General features: G+C 43.3%; 1 protein-coding gene across 1 annotated transcript; it reads left to right on the plus strand.

The window, feature by feature from the left end:
* The first annotated feature begins 653 nt into the window (after positions 1–653).
* Positions 654–13,303, plus strand: map6d1 (MAP6 domain containing 1). The gene is made up of 3 exons (XM_072572974.1): positions 654–1,449; positions 9,955–10,180; positions 12,871–13,303. The coding sequence occupies exons 1-3, from the start codon at positions 893–895 to the stop codon at positions 12,952–12,954; spliced, it is 867 nt and encodes a 288-aa protein (XP_072429075.1). The 5' UTR covers positions 654–892; the 3' UTR covers positions 12,955–13,303.
* The last annotated feature ends 2,182 nt before the right edge of the window (positions 13,304–15,485 follow it).

Consider the following 15,485-nt stretch of genomic DNA (forward strand, 5'->3'; position numbering starts at 1 on the left):
ATTGGGGCGATGGGACTGGGGGCTTAAGGGGGTAGGACTAGGGGTTAAGGGGGCAGAGACTGGGGGTTAAGGGGACAGAGACTGGGGGTTAAGGGGACAGAGACTGGGGGTTTAAGGGGTCGGGGCTGGGACTAGGACTAAGGGTTAGGGGGATGTCACTGGGGGTTGGGGGTTGGGGGTTGGGGGATGGGGATGGGGATGGGATTGGGGTTTGGGGAACCGGATCTGGGACTGGTGGTGATGGGAATGGGGCTGAGATTAGGGTTTGGAGGATTGGATTGGGGCTGGGGGACAGGTGCTGGGACTGAGGGTTAGGTAGATGGGACTGGGGGTTCGGGGGGTAGGGACTAGGGTTAAGGGATGGGGCTGGGACTGGACGTTAAAGGGATTGGGTTGGGGATGGGGAATGGGAGTTGGAAAATCGGAGGTGAGGATGGGTCTTAGGGTGGGGGGGGGGGGGGTTGGGATGGGAACTGGTGGTAAAGGGGATGACCCTGGGAATTGTGAGTTACGGGGATCGGTGGTTAAGGGGTTGACATTGGGAGTTGGGGTTAGGGGGGTGGGATTGGGATTGAGATGGGGATGGGTGGTCAAGGGGAGGACGCTGGGGCTGGGCTGGGCTGGGTTGGGTTACACGTGAGCTGACTTTCCAATGCAGCATCTCAGCGACGGCGCAAGGGGAGGAGAGCGGACATGCGCCGGCTCGCCGTGAATATTGCGGATCTGGACGCGCCGATGGAGGAGCCCGCGAAGGAAGCTCTAGCCGGGTGAAAGCGGCCGGATGGTGCCGGGGAGTACTGCGGCCGGGGCTTTGCAGTACCATTGCTGGCTGGGCTGAGGCAGGAGCTGGGAGCCAGGAGCCGGGAGCCGTGCCCCCCGCCTGGCCGGCGCTATGGCTTGGCCATGCATCAGCCGGGTCTGCTGCCTCTCTCGCTTCTGGAGCCAGTTGGACAAATCGGATCTCTCGGTGCCGCTGACTGTCCAGAATTACTCCGAGGTCATAGAGCAGGAGGTGAGATCCGTGGCCCAGCAGGTACCCCCGGACTCGGCCCTGCCCAGCAACCCTCCCGAGCCCCGAGGGACCCCGGCTGATGTCCAGGAGTCGGTCTCCAAGCACGACTTCAGATCCTGGAAGGTTCGCAAGGAGGCGAGCTGCAAGCCGAGGCGGGAGTACCAGCCCTCCGAGGTACCCTTCTCCAGCGACACCCAGTACAAGCTCGACTTCAAAGCCTGGCCCATCCCCAAGAAGGAGAATTACCCCTGGCTGAAGGCCGGCCAGGAGCAGCGGGCCATGCCCAACAGCGTCAGCGCTCATACTCTGCACCCCTCCGGGCCAGCCACAGACAAGCAGCAGAGAGGAACCAAGCTGCAAAACCATCCCAGGGAACCCGTGCACAGGCACACCACAGAGGAGCAGATCAGACCCGCGGTGAAGACCACCTCCTACAGGTCAGTGCTGTGCTAGGCCACTCACTCCGGACAATTTGTGTTGACCCTTGGGGATACTGTTCTTCAGTGAGACAACCCCTTGGTTCATCGACCCTTTAAAGGCTCGTTCTACTGAGCTGAATTACTTCTACTGAGATTGTCCATTCTTCCAGATGTAGTTTAAAGTGGCTGAAGCACATCTTACTGGGAGATAAGGTTTTATGATTAGGTTTTAAAAATCACATCTAACCATGTTTTGGATTATGTCTCCCTTTGTTCAAATTAGATCTTCTATTCAATTTGTTTTATCTATTATCAGATCCTCACGGGGTGAATTCAGACATTTGTTTCAATTGGTCATAAAGGTATATGAGGCAAGCATGAGCTAGACTGGCTAACTCCCCAGGCCCACTGTGTATTGTAACAAACTGTAACCGTCATATTTCGGGGTTTGCTGTGGTGCTCCGAGTAAATCAGGAGTTCTCAAATTCCATCTCCATCAAGAGATAGTCTCTCCCTCACCCCAATCAGGAGTTAGTCTTCCTCACATCCATTCCTCCCATCTCCTGCTAAACTAGGTCGCAAATGTAGAACTGATCGAGCTAACAGAGCACAGAGGTGACATTAATGGAGGAACAATGCCAGAGGGACAGTCATGGAGAATTTTAAGGGAGTTTGTTGGACAAAGAAGAGTTAACATGATCAAGATTAAAAAGGGATTTAAATACTGTACAACGATCAGAATTTTATCTGGAAGCATTTTGGGCTAGAAGGTAATGTGGCTCAGTGAGTGCAGGGTTCGTGTGTAAGTGAAACATACTGCACTAAAAGCCAATGGTGATTAGGTTGAGTTGAAATTTACAATGTAAGGATAAAGGGTCAGTCAGAGGAGCATTAAAGGAGCCTATTCTTAAAGACAACAAAGCTGCAGATGATTACTTGAACAGCAGCTGAGCTGAGAGAGTGGCAGAGGTCTGTGGAGGTGAAAGTAGATAATCTGACCCAAAATAGGCAGACGCTGTAATCTGTGGATTAGGGATACCAAGGCTACAAACAATCAAGTGTAAATGAAAAATTGGCAGAGACATGGAAGTAATTCCTTGATTATTGCAAGCTATCTTTTATTAATGTATAACTTGTGGAAATTACGCCTCGTGCAAGGCTGATGTTTGAACAAGCAGCTCCACAACATGGCCAGTGGACAAATTGAGCAAACTGATGGGGGGAACAGGTCAAGTTGTTGTCAGAAGAAACCTCAGTAAGCTGCTGAACTGCTTCCTATGGACAGAACCAACAGCAACTGCTGTATACCAGCTTTCAGTATTTCAGTTGCTAATAGATACCCATGAGTGGTTATATAAATAGCAATAGCAATGCATATCAAAAGGAGAAAGGGATAAATGTACAGAGGGAAAATAAACATTGATTAACAGCATGTGAAATATTGGCGAAGAGAGTAGATGCCTTCCTTTTTAATATCCAGTCCAGCGGTCTTATTTTTTTTCCCCAAAGCATCATTGGGCCTTTATTAAAAATGTCCATCATTATCAAACCTAAACTAATGATGCTGATCTTATACTCTGATAGGAGACTTTGGTACTGAAAACCAGTAATTGCAGCTTTGTGTTCTTTGTGCTATTGAGGCAGTTTTGAAGCATGCTGCTCATTCTTTGGATATCTGACCTTCCACAGGACATTGATGGATTAACAAGTGTTTAGGGAAACACAATTAGGACAATTCTAGGACTTGATGAATAACAAAGTAACTAACAAAGGGATAGGCAATCAGCTTTTGGTTCTCATTGTCTCTTGCTGTATTTATGTCTCCCTTTCATTGTCTTCCTCCTGTTTCTGTATTTACAGTTTGTAATTTCTCAGTTTCACTCTCTCTGTCTCTGTTATTCTCTCAGCTTCACTCCCTTCCTCTGTGCCACTAACTCCTTTCACTTTGTCTTCACCATCATTGGGTCTGTCATCATTTTCCCTGTTTGTACAAGGAGAACTTGATGCATTGACATGTAACTTGTTTAATAACTGTTGCTAGGTCATTTTAACTCTCTCTCTTACTCCAGATACATCTGTCAGCCAACATCAAAGGCACACATCTGCTGTGCAATACTCAAAATTATGACAATTGCATGGATCTTCTTTGAGTTGTTTTTGTGTGGTCTGGTTTACAACAAAACTGAAAGATTTTTTTAAAGTCAAAGCCTTCCATTGTGTTAAAAGGACGTCCAAGCGTATTAGTGAAGAATACACAAAAATTAGGTCTCTTGTAGTTTCAGGACCCACCTGACGTGGCTGTGTGTCACAGCAGTTTGATTTTTACAAAAGTAACTACACCAAGACTAGAATGCTTTGCTGGAGACTGTGTTTATAGCTTGTCATGGAGCTTGCAAAATCATTTTTAATCATTCTTCCTAGTGCTGGCTAGCTCCTTCTATACACACATAGGTAAATTCAATCTGTTCAGAGATTCCCTTGCACACCTCTGGAGCAAGTGAGATTTGAACGTAAGTCCCCTAACTCTGAGGTAGGGAAACTCCCACTGCACCACCAGAACCCTGACGGGTGAGATTAGTTAATAAGTTAACCCTTATATACTTGCTTGCTTTACCTTCTTCCTTCAAATGTCAGGTATTTAACATCCATTAATAGAATCTATGAGATACTAACACGTTTCACTGAGGAAAATCAGAAGACAATGTTGCAAATTGGTTTCCTCATTATTTGATGCATTATTTACAACTCAGTATTGGAAAAGCAATGGAACACAGCTCCATAGATTGCAGCTCATTGTACTGTTGACAGCTCCAAGCTCCAGAGCCAAGAAATCTGATGCACTGTGTAAGATGCTCCACAGTCTCCCATACAGTGACAATGAGGGGGATAGAGAATAGACAGAGCGATACACAGTTCCAGATACATGAGCCCTGATTATAACTCAATGATCAGATCTAATTCATTAAGTTAGATGAATTCATTAAATTGAGACTCACTCAAATTCTTACTATTCATGTCTGGCTTGTGTTAGAATCAGGGCTACAGGTTGACAGAGAGACACAGTCAAAGTAAGAAAGATAAGGAGATAAAAACATTCCACTTATTACACTTGAGTCATTCCAAACAGAATGCAAGTCCAATGGTTTAAACTACAATATTGTAGTCTTCAACCCAGCATTGGGACTGTCTCTCCCATCTAAGTTAAATCTCTGCTGGCTCTCTGGTAAACCTCTCTTTGTCTGAGACAGCTGCTGTGTGCTGGTCCTGGGGAAACTGTAGTAGTAGGAACTGAAATCATAACAGGATTGTTGGGTTATCTAAGAATAATGATTGAGCTGTTCTGATAAAACAACAAGTACCCCCTTGTATTTGGGAATTGTGACAGCATCAAAGGCTTGTACTTGGTATTTGCATTATCCTTGCTCATTTTTCAGCAACTGCAGCTGCTGTATAGCGTCTCTGAAACAGTGATCATTACAGGCTCATTGTTTTAAAGGGATCGGACTACTGTCAACTTGTCCCAGTATGGCTTTCTGTATTTCTGGCAGCACCTATAAAATTGCACTGTGCTGAAATGGTCAAGTATAATCCCAATGTAAAACCCCAGGAGGCTACAATTCACCAATGTCCCAAATTGCCTATTAAATTCCTGTATTAATGCCAGCTTTAATTTCTACCACAGATGTCTTCAGCACAGAAAAAGGCCCTTCAGCCCATTGTGTCCAGACCAGTTTAAAACAAGAACAGCCATGTAACTATTCTAATCCCATTTTCTAGCACATGGCCTACAGCTTTGCATGCCTTGGCATCATAAGTGCACATCTAAATACTTTAATGTTATGAAGCTTTCTGAGTGTAACACCTTTACCTCCTGCCCCTTATCTTAAATCTATATCCCTGGTCATTGATGCCACTACCAAAGGGAAATGTTTCTTCCTGTCTATGTCCCTCATAATTTTATATATCTCAGTCATTCCCACCCCCCACCCACCCCACCTGGGTTCCCTCTGCTCCAAGGAAAACAAGTCCAGAATCTCTCTTCCTATCTAAAACCCTCCAAGTAGTTGATGGCACAATTATAGTTGGGGTTTAAGGACTCATGGACGGTGATATCCCATTCTAGCCCACTTGAGGCCTGTTTCATCCCTAATCCAAGAGTATTCACACTCTCACTGAATGTGAAAATAATGGGCTTGCTGGGGCCAGGATCTGAAAATTCCACCTCCCATCTTTTGAATAAAGTTTAAAACTAATAATTCATCCACCTTTTAAACTGAATGGGAAATATCCAACAATACTACCCGCAACAGAGCAGAAAAATGCTCAGTTTAAATATATATCTCAATGGACACTGCCTGAGAAAATATAAACTAGTTACAGAAAACAGATAATGTAAGATATAATCTGCTCAAATTGTCCTCCGTCCCACCATCACAGGACTTTTTGCCTTGTGAAGTTCTGCTGCTGTCCCACATGGCAGTGCCCTGTCCAGAGTCCTCAAGAACATGAGAATTGTTAGTTAGTTCACCAGATAGCAGCAAGTTGAATTAAGAAATCATCTGTGCCCTCTTCTGACTTTGTAGGTTCCAGAGAACGTGAATCTAGATAACAATTTTCAACTAAATTATGTAGTTAAAAGAACCAGTCTCCGGTTTGAACTAGTAAAATGCAAACAGAGCTAAATGATGGAAGTTTTGCTTTGCACAGAGATGATTTTATACTTGGAATGGACTGCCAGATAGAGTAGCAGATGCAAAACCCCTAGAATTTTTGATGGCCTATTTGCATGTTGCAATAGGACTATTTTATGGTCATTATCTTCCTTTGTTTCTTTTCATCCATTGGTTTGTGGGCATCTCCAATAAGGCAAACCTTTCTTTCCTAACCTTTGAGAAAGTTGTGTTGATCTTGAATCTCTGCAGTTTGTGTGGTATAGATAGAGAGGTTTAAGGTTTACTCAATGATAATGAAGGAACAGCAATACACTTACAAGTCTGGATGCTGTGTGACTTGGACGACACTTGCAGATTGTATTGTGCCCCATGAGCCTCTCACCTTATTCTTCTACCTGGTAGAGCTTATGGATTTGCAAGGTGTTATTGCAAAATCAAATCTGTACCAGAATATCAAGTGATAACTTCATAGATATTTGCTAATTGTGATCATGTGACAAATTTTTATATCCAACAGATACTGCTTTATTTTTATTCATTCAGGGAATGGAGGCTTTCGTTGAGTCAGTACTTATTGTCCATCCCTAATTGCCCTTTAAGGTGATGATGAACTGCCTTCTTGAACCACTTGCTGTAAGTACACCTATGGTGGTGTCAGGGAAGGAGCAACTCTTTGAACCAGCAACACTTGTATTTCCAAATCAAGATGGTCAGTGACTTGGAAGGGAACTTGCAGGAGGTGGTGTTCCTGTGTATCTGCTGACCTTGTCCTTCTACATGGTAGTGGTAATCAGTTTGGAAGGTGCAGTCTAAGGAACCTTGGTGAATTTATACAGTGTGTCTTGTAGATAGTAGACACTGTTGCGACAGAGCATCAGTGGAGGAGGGAGTGGATGTCTGTGGATATAGTCCCAATCAAGTAGCTAATTTGGCCTGGATGGTAACGAGCTTCTTGGGCATTATTGGAGCTGCACTCATCCAAGCAAGTGGGGAGTATTCCAGCACATTCCTGTCTTGTGCATTATAGATGGTGGACAGGCTCTGGGGAGTCAAGAGGCGAGTTACTTGCTGTAGGATTCCTAGCCTCCGACCTGCTCTTGAAGCTACTGTGTTTATATGGCAAGTCCAGTTCAGTTTCTGATCAATGGTAACCCCCACTATGTTGATAGTGGGGGTAGGAGGTGGATTCAGTGATGAACGTCAAGGGCCGATGGTTAGATTATCTCTATTGGAGATGGTCATTGCCTGGCACCTGTATGGCATGAATGTTACTTGACACTTTGCCTGCCCACAACACTTTCTCAGGAGAAGGCTGAGGCAGTTATTTTATGTATGTTGGGGGGCTCCTCAGATTGAGGCAGGAGAAGCTGGAAGCAGGTTGAGCGCGTGTTATTAAGCCAGCCATCCTTACAAGCCTCCTTCTTCCTTACTGCTGCTGCTCTAACTGATGTTTTACTTCATCCCTGATACTCTTGTCCTCCCTTTCTAAGGGGGCAGTAGCGTCTTCATGTTCAGCTGCCCTGCCTCCCAGATTATGAATAGGGAGCATGGTTCACACTGGTTGCTTGCCAACTGAACTTAAACTAGACCATGTGGACACATTCTGTACATGCACTACCCTATGTCTGTCTGACTGCTACCCTACCAGTAACCTTCTAATAGGTTTAAACTGTTTTGATTAAGGAGTTCAAAAACAATGACAGAGGTATTCTGGAGAGTTGGTGAGCAAGTCTTTACTGAGCCATTTTGAACAGTGTAATTGTGGTTTCCAGGCTCCCACACTATATACAAGGTGCAATGAATATCACAGCACAAATAATGTGTGAATGTTACAGATAGGGTTTTGGAAACCATAATTTGCACTTTCCAACAAGATGAGTACTGCAGGAATTCTAGTGCTTGTATGCTTAAATGGAATCTACTTTGAAACAAGAAATTTTAGTTGATATTTGGTTGTGGATTAAAATCAGATAATGTGATCAGTTTAGAACTAGTCCTGGAATAATAGGGATAGGATGGGGATGGCACTGCTGCCTCACAGCACCAGGGACCCGGGTTCGATTCCAGTCTCGGGTGACTGTCTGTATGGAATTTGCACATTCTCCCCGTGTCTGCGTGGGTTTCCTCCCACAGTCCAAAAATGTGCAGGTTAGCTGGATTGACCATGTTAAATTGCCCATGGTGCCCCTGGGATATGCAGGCTAGGTGGATTAGCCGTGGGGAATGCAGGTTTACACGGACAGGGTAGGGCAGTGGGATTTGGCCGGATGCTGTTCAGAGGGTCGGTGTGGACTCGAAGGGCCGAACAACCTCTTTCCCACTGAATCACAGAATCCCTACAATGTTGTTACACACCCTCTGGAGCAGGTGGAACTTGAGCCCTTGCCTCTTGGCTCAGAGGTTGGGATACCATCACCCTACAAATAGAGCCCTAAGACCTGCTTTTTATTTTCACTGCGATTGGTGCTGCTCGTATTTCATAATCAAAGAAACAGCACAATAACTCTTGGATGTATGTCAACATTAATTGGAGAGAATACTCGATTCCTTTCCAATTTTCATTAGAGCTTTCAGATTTGCTTTTAAACTAATTTTCCTTTCAGGATTTTAAAACCCAAACATCACAGCACCTGATCACTATTTTCTGTTTTATTGTTCTGTTGCCGGTCTTCTGTTTCTGGTCTGCTCCTTGTTCTTGTGGAGTGGAGATCAATGTGCATTTGTATAGCATCTTTTGCAGACCAAAAAATCCTGAGGTACCTTTATCAGTAAAAGTAATTGCCACTGAGCTAAAGAAAGAAATCTTATGGTAAATGGTTAAAATGATAGCCAGAAAAGGAGAATCTTGATGGAGGTGGTTATAGTGCTTCGGGGGTGGGGGGAGGAATTAAAGTTTAGGACCTGTACAATTGATAGCACAGCATCCAAGGGGCGTGATTTTTAAACTGACTGCGCACCAGGTAAGAATTATAGGTCCTAGAGGGTTGTAGGGCTTCAGGAAGACACAGAGATGGGGTGAAGTCATGGAGAGATTCAAACACAATGATGACAAGTTTTCAAATTGAAGCATTCCTGGACAAGATCTCAGTGAGGACATTATGAATGGAATGAATGGAGAGTTAAGATTACAGAGTGTGAGTGACAGCAGATCAGAGAAGCATTGAAAATTTGGAAATCCAGATGGTGGATCAGGATCTCAACAGGAGGTTAGCTGAAGTGGAGACAGGTGATATTACAGCGGTGAAAGTAGATGGAGTTGTGAAGGAGAGGATAGGAATCCAATAGGAAATTAAGGTTAAGAACAGTCTGATCCAGAAGCAAACAAGGTGGACGGTGTATCTTGTAAATGTAGTTGGTGACTTAGTTCTCTTCAGAGAGGCTAAAATGGTCACCTTCAATCAGTTGTAAATATTGGAATGATTTGTGGTAAGTGTCATTTAAGGACAGAGTCGAGAGTGTGGTGCTGGAAAAGCACAGCGGGTCAGACAGCATCCGAGGAGCAGGAGAATCAATGTTTCAGGCAAGAGCCCTCCTCCTCAGATGCTGCCTGACCTGCTGAGCTTTGCCAGCACCACACTCTCGACTCTGATGTCCAGCATCTGCAGTCCTCACATTCTCCTAGTCATTTGAGGACAGTCTTATTCACTTGAATTCCTAAGATGGCTGGCTTAAAGGAAGGAGGTGTGTTTTCAGTACATTGGCATACTGTAATGGCATATTCATTGGAAATGTCAGATGTTTGTCAGGGCATGTCAGATGTTTGTCTGAAATGTTCATCACCGGTGACGAGCAACCTGTGGAAACCCTGTTCGTAACACACGCTTGTACTAAACTCCCTGTTTTGTTCCAGACAGGAATTCCAGGCATGGACTGGAGTTAAAGTGGTCAAACCTGTGAAGATAAGACAGGTGTACACGCCCCCAGGAGACAAGATTGTCCTTGAGAGCAGTTACAGGGCTGCCTTCACAGAGGAAGCATTCCGGCGTATAGAACCACTGCAGGTTACATCCAGCAAGTCCCAGCACCAAATAGCTTCAGTAACAGAGGCTGACGACACGACAAAGACAGAGAGCTCAGTAAGTACATGTCAGTCCATTCTCATGTATATGGATTTTAATCTCCTAGAGATTGTCATAAGTAAAATTTTGCATGTTTCTTTGTTAATGGATTTGTTAATGCCTTTATTCAATCAGAATCCAAGAACCTTCTGGTGTATGTCCAAGCAATGTGAATGCAAGGTCTGACTAGAACTTAAACAATAGATGTAATGGCATTTGTGTACGGTTCAGTCAGCTTGCAAGCTATATAATTGGGTTAAATGGCCTTTCTCATTCCTGTTTTGAGATGGCTCTGTGAGTGAGGACTTGTTAACTTTTCACTGTAGTCAATTCCAATTCCATTTATATACTTGGGTCAAAGGATGGTTCAGTTGAAAATAATTACTGTTTAATTAGCACCTTTAACATGGTTAAAAGGTCAAAAGGTGCTTTGTTCAGCATAACTTTTGAAAAAAGAAATTTAGCTCCAAGCCAGAGAGAGAGAGAGATATTAGGGCAAATGCTGAACAGCGTGGTTCAAGATGTAGACCTTTATAGGAGGAAGGGGAGACAGAAATGTGGAGAGAAGTAGAGAGGGGCATGTCAGAGCTTCATGTGCAGAGAGCTGAAGGCCTAGCCATCAATTGTGGAACTCTGAAAATCAAGAGGCCAGAGTTGGAGGAGTGCAGATACCTGGACAGTTAAAAAGATGGAGAAAATGGCAGAGATAGGGATGGGCAAGACAATGGGAGCATTTCAAAACAGGATTAGAATTTCAAAATGGAGGTGTTATGGATTGGGAGCCAATGTTACTCAGTGAGGACAGGGTCTACAGGGAGAATAGGAATGAGATGTGGTCCAAGCAGCAGAAGTTTGAATGAGCTCCAATTTGCCAAAGGTGGAAGACAAGAAGTAAGTTAGAGAATGTTGGCACAGTCTGGTTGAGAGGTAACCAAGGAATATGTTTCAGCAGCAGACAGGAAGAGGCAGTAGTTTGACAGCATGTGCCACCCCTTTATTCACTGAGCTATCAGCCCTGCAGTAATTCACTGACAGGCTGCAAACTGTTGAGCTGTACAGAAATGGAGCCATTGCCTTCATTTATATAACACTCTGTGCTGTACTGTCACTTTCATATCCTAAACTGCAGGGGATTTACAGAAATAATGGATAAACTCTCAGATAATGTCATAGCCTGATGTGATTGAAATTCTCCACCCGGTGCTGTGCTGGAGGCTAGATCAGACTGGAGTAAAGTATCTCACCATGAGTATTTTTATTTATCATCTTCACCTTTCAGCTCCAAAATATTTTCCACAGTAAATCCTGGAAGTGTGAACTGCTCATCTTGTGATGAGAACAACATGGTGCCAGGCAACTGTGAGATTTAAGAAACAAAAACAAAGTGGAAACTTAGCAGGTCACTGTGGAGAGAGAAAGAGATTTAATGTTTCGAGTCCTATATGATTTTTCTTCAAAAGTGAGATTTAAGAATGAGAGGAGGATGTATTGAGTTCAATCTGCTACAAAAAGCGGAATAAAGGGGAAAAAGAGACAAGAAAACATTTTAAAACTTAAAATCTTTATAATCTTGATGAGCAATCTCCTACCTGAAGAAAATGAGTCACCGCAGTTTGAATTGTTCAGTATCTCAGCCAGAGATTTTAATTGGCATCATATTAACAAGTTGTTAATTCCTACTTATAACTTCCCATGGAAAGTTTAAAACGCAATCAATGTGAAGCTCCAATACTTAAACAGATTCAATCTTTCATAAGGGAATATACTTCAGGGCTTAGACCTGCATCACCAGACACGTTGTCCATTGCAACTGTTAGTGAGGCAAAAAAAAACTAACCCTTTGCAAAAAGCATTGCAGAAACCAATTCAGACAGCAGATCCTGCATCTCTCAGCATTTCTCAATGCAACTAATGAGCAGTCCTGGCAACAGAATACAGAATACTTTTGCTGACGCCTAATCTTTTCAAAAGCTGAAATGCTAAAATTGTAATGTCTCAATCAATAGACACCATTTTAAGGTTCTATTAAAAGTAACAGCTCGCTATGATGGCAGCCAGACAACAATCAGCAACCTGTTAGTATGTAGAATACCTGAACACTAGATTTGACTGTTTACTAATTCCAGGGCTGTTTTTTCCCCCAGGTTGCCTCTTCACCCTTGGCTCTTGCTGAGCTGCCAAATCTAAACAATCATGGAACATGGGTGGGAGTGTACTGGAGATTGAGAGAACTGTTGGGTGGTGAGATTCCACTGTTGCCCTATTTGCCCCAGCTCAGGAAAATTCCAGCTCTCTGATCCCAGAACTGGCCATTCCCTCACTGACATGACCCCTCCTCCACACTTTGCCCCCTCCTGTATTCATCAGCCCCTCTACATGAGTTGCCTCTCCCACTACATGAGCATCACTTCAGTGGGGAGTGAACCAATGGTGTTAATAAGGTGGGGGGTGGGAATTTAATGATGGGCGAGTTACATAAAGGCCTCATTTGCTTGTTCAGGTGGATGTTAAAAAAAAGTCCCCTTGCACTTTCCCATAGAGTGAGATTATTTTGGTCATTGCTCAGTCATCTCCTATGAAACAACAATGTGTGAACTCCCAAAATGATTCACTGGCTGTGAAATGTTAGTGTGAAAACTCAGTGCAGCGGCTGTGAGGAACTGCTTCGCTCTCTCTCTCTCTGTAACTCTTTCTGATTTTATGCTAAGGAGCCAGTGGTGAAGACAAAATTGTCGCCATCTTCGAATTCCTCAGCGGTGTTCCAGAGCCACTCCCGTGTACTGAATATATAAACCCCATCACACAGCCTCCCCCTCGAAGGAGCTGTCCCTTTGCTGAAGTAGTCCCGGACGAAAGGCAGCTGCTTTAAATTCCTCCACAACAAACTATGCAAAAACGAACCTTGAAGAAGAGGAATGCTGGCATTTTGAAGTGCCCCTCCGTTGAATGTTTATTTGCAATCGCCTGATAAATACTTGGCATTGTACAGTAGATGATCAGTCCCATTGGACTCGAACAAAACTCTATTTAATGTGTGAATGCCTCATCTGCATGTTGAGTAAGGAATAGATTGTTTAATTACACACCAGAGACTTGGACAACAAGCAATAGGTCGGGCAATAAAAGCTGAGAGAAAAGTAACGTCTGTGTGAGTTTTTCTGCTGCTGTTGCTGTGCTTACGGCAAGGAGCCGCTTCTCTGTTCAAAGCAGGAAGGAAATTTCTCCCACTGAGAGACCACTGGAATCAGGAACAATACCTCGGATTCTCCATTCCCTCCAGGTGAGGAGAAGATCTATGCTGGTCAATTCTAGGCTGTACTTTACAGATCCTGGGATCATTCCTCTTTTGCCTCTTAAACTGTAATCATTATTTTGAGTGTGTAAGAAATGGTACGATGCATTGACTTAACTGTATCTCAAATGGGAGAGTAATTTAAAACTCAGATAAATTGACACTGCCTTTTTCCATCATGTGTTAATGGCTGAGTTTCGTAGGGAGGATTAAAGTAATAGAGGATCAGGTTGCGATGAGTCAGATCTGTGACTGCAACAAGCTTTGATTGGAGAGTAAACATACTTGAGGGAGTGGCTTTGATAGATGATGTGAGCTTTGAGTTTGAGTTTATGATTGTTAGGCTCCATGAAAGGACTAATGTAGCAGAGAAAGAAACCTCCTTGGGAGATGGAAGTTTACATTCTAGTTCACATATTGTAAGTAATTCTACAGAACTCAAACAAACCCCTTAATCTCTTCCTGCAAACCATCCCTACCTCAATCTCCCCACACCAACTGCACAAAGCCTAAAGCCACCAACACATCAAGTGAGCAAACTTCCAAGGCCAATAAACACCCAATCCCAAATCTTAAAGTCGTTAACCAAAATTCACAAAGCTAACAAACACCCAGTCAACTTCAACTCCCAACTATAATCTCAATTACACTTTGGTTTGGGTATAAAAAGACTTGAATTTTGAGGTTAGTATCTTTCCGGCAGTCTCGCATCAACATGCTAGAAGTCACTCTGTCACAAGGTGCTCCTTGCCCATTGAAATAAAGATCAATCTTCCATTTTCTTTCCCTCTTCCTTGCAGAACGTGGATTCTAGCTTTTTGGAATTGATGAATTAAGAGCCCCAAATCGTTCTGTGCTGTAGCTCACTGCAGTATTTCCATTTAAATAACATTCAGCTCCTCTATTCTTGTCAAAATGCACAATCTCCCATTTTTCCCCATTGTGTTCCATCTGCCAAGTATTTGCCCACTCAATGAACCTGTGTCCCTCAGCAGACTTATGTCATCTTCACCACTTACCTTCCCACTTTTTTTTGTATCTTCTGCAAACATGGCTATAATACACTTATTTCCATCATCCAAGTCATTAATATCTATATGGTAAATAATTGTAGTCCCAGCACGATTACCAGCATGGTTGCCTTCCTGAAAATGTTCTCTTTTATTCCAACCATGTGTTCTATTAGTTAACCAATCCTCTGTCCATCCTAATGTACTACCCTCAACACCATGGGGTTTGTCTGTTCTTCTGTAGCCTTATGCACAAAACCTTATCTAACTGCCTATTACCTCATAGAACTGTAATAAATTTGTCAGGCATTCATGATGCCATGCTGATTCTGCTTGATCATAGTAAGTATTTCTAAACACTTGGTTATTACATCCTTTGTAATAGATTCTAACATTTTTCTCATGACAGATGTTAAGCTGAGTAGCCTATAGTTCCATTCCCAACAAAGCAACAATCTGTCTTGCTTTGTGAGGTGTAGGGTGCAGAATGAACAATTGATACTCCTGTCAGAAACTGAGTAGAAAGCTACCAAAGTGTAAGGCTTCCCATGGTATAGCAATGCACACAAATTTACATGTGCAAATAAATTATGATTAATATTGAGTGGTCAATAAATTAGGCCCTTAGTCCCTTTAACATAGGGAAAATCCTATATAAATGCAACTTGTTTTTGACTTCCATGAATATATTAATTTGTGCCTAAATTAATTAAATTACTCCACTCCAAAAGCAAATGAGTTCTGTAATTGCTGAAAATCTGAAATAAAAAGAGCAATACTGGAATTCTCCAGTGGTCTGGCAGCTTCCAGGGAGAGAAACAGTTAATGTTTCAGCTCAATGATCTTGCATCAGAATGGGGACAAGTTAAAGATATAATAGGTTTTACGCAAGTACAAAGACAGGGAAAGAGGATAGATGGAAGAATAAAAAAGCACATCTGTTATGGGCTGGTCGCCAGAAGTGTTTAAATGACAAAAAGGAACAAGTCAAGAATTAGAAGATGGGTCACAAGGAGGTGTA

The sequence above is a fragment of the Chiloscyllium punctatum genome, chromosome 6 (assembly GCF_047496795.1).
Source record: "Chiloscyllium punctatum isolate Juve2018m chromosome 6, sChiPun1.3, whole genome shotgun sequence".
NCBI lineage: Eukaryota > Metazoa > Chordata > Chondrichthyes > Orectolobiformes > Hemiscylliidae > Chiloscyllium > Chiloscyllium punctatum.

Bases quoted from the DNA above. Each gene is read 5' to 3' on its own strand.
- map6d1 (XM_072572974.1), top strand. From the start codon at position 893: ATGGCTTGGCCATGCATCAGCCGGGTCTGCTGCCTCTCTCGCTTCTGG. The intron at 1,450-9,954 runs GTCAGTGCTGTG...GTTTTGTTCCAG, and splicing joins GTGAAGACCACCTCCTACAG to ACAGGAATTCCAGGCATGGA. The intron at 10,181-12,870 runs GTAAGTACATGT...TTTTATGCTAAG, and splicing joins CGACAAAGACAGAGAGCTCA to GAGCCAGTGGTGAAGACAAA.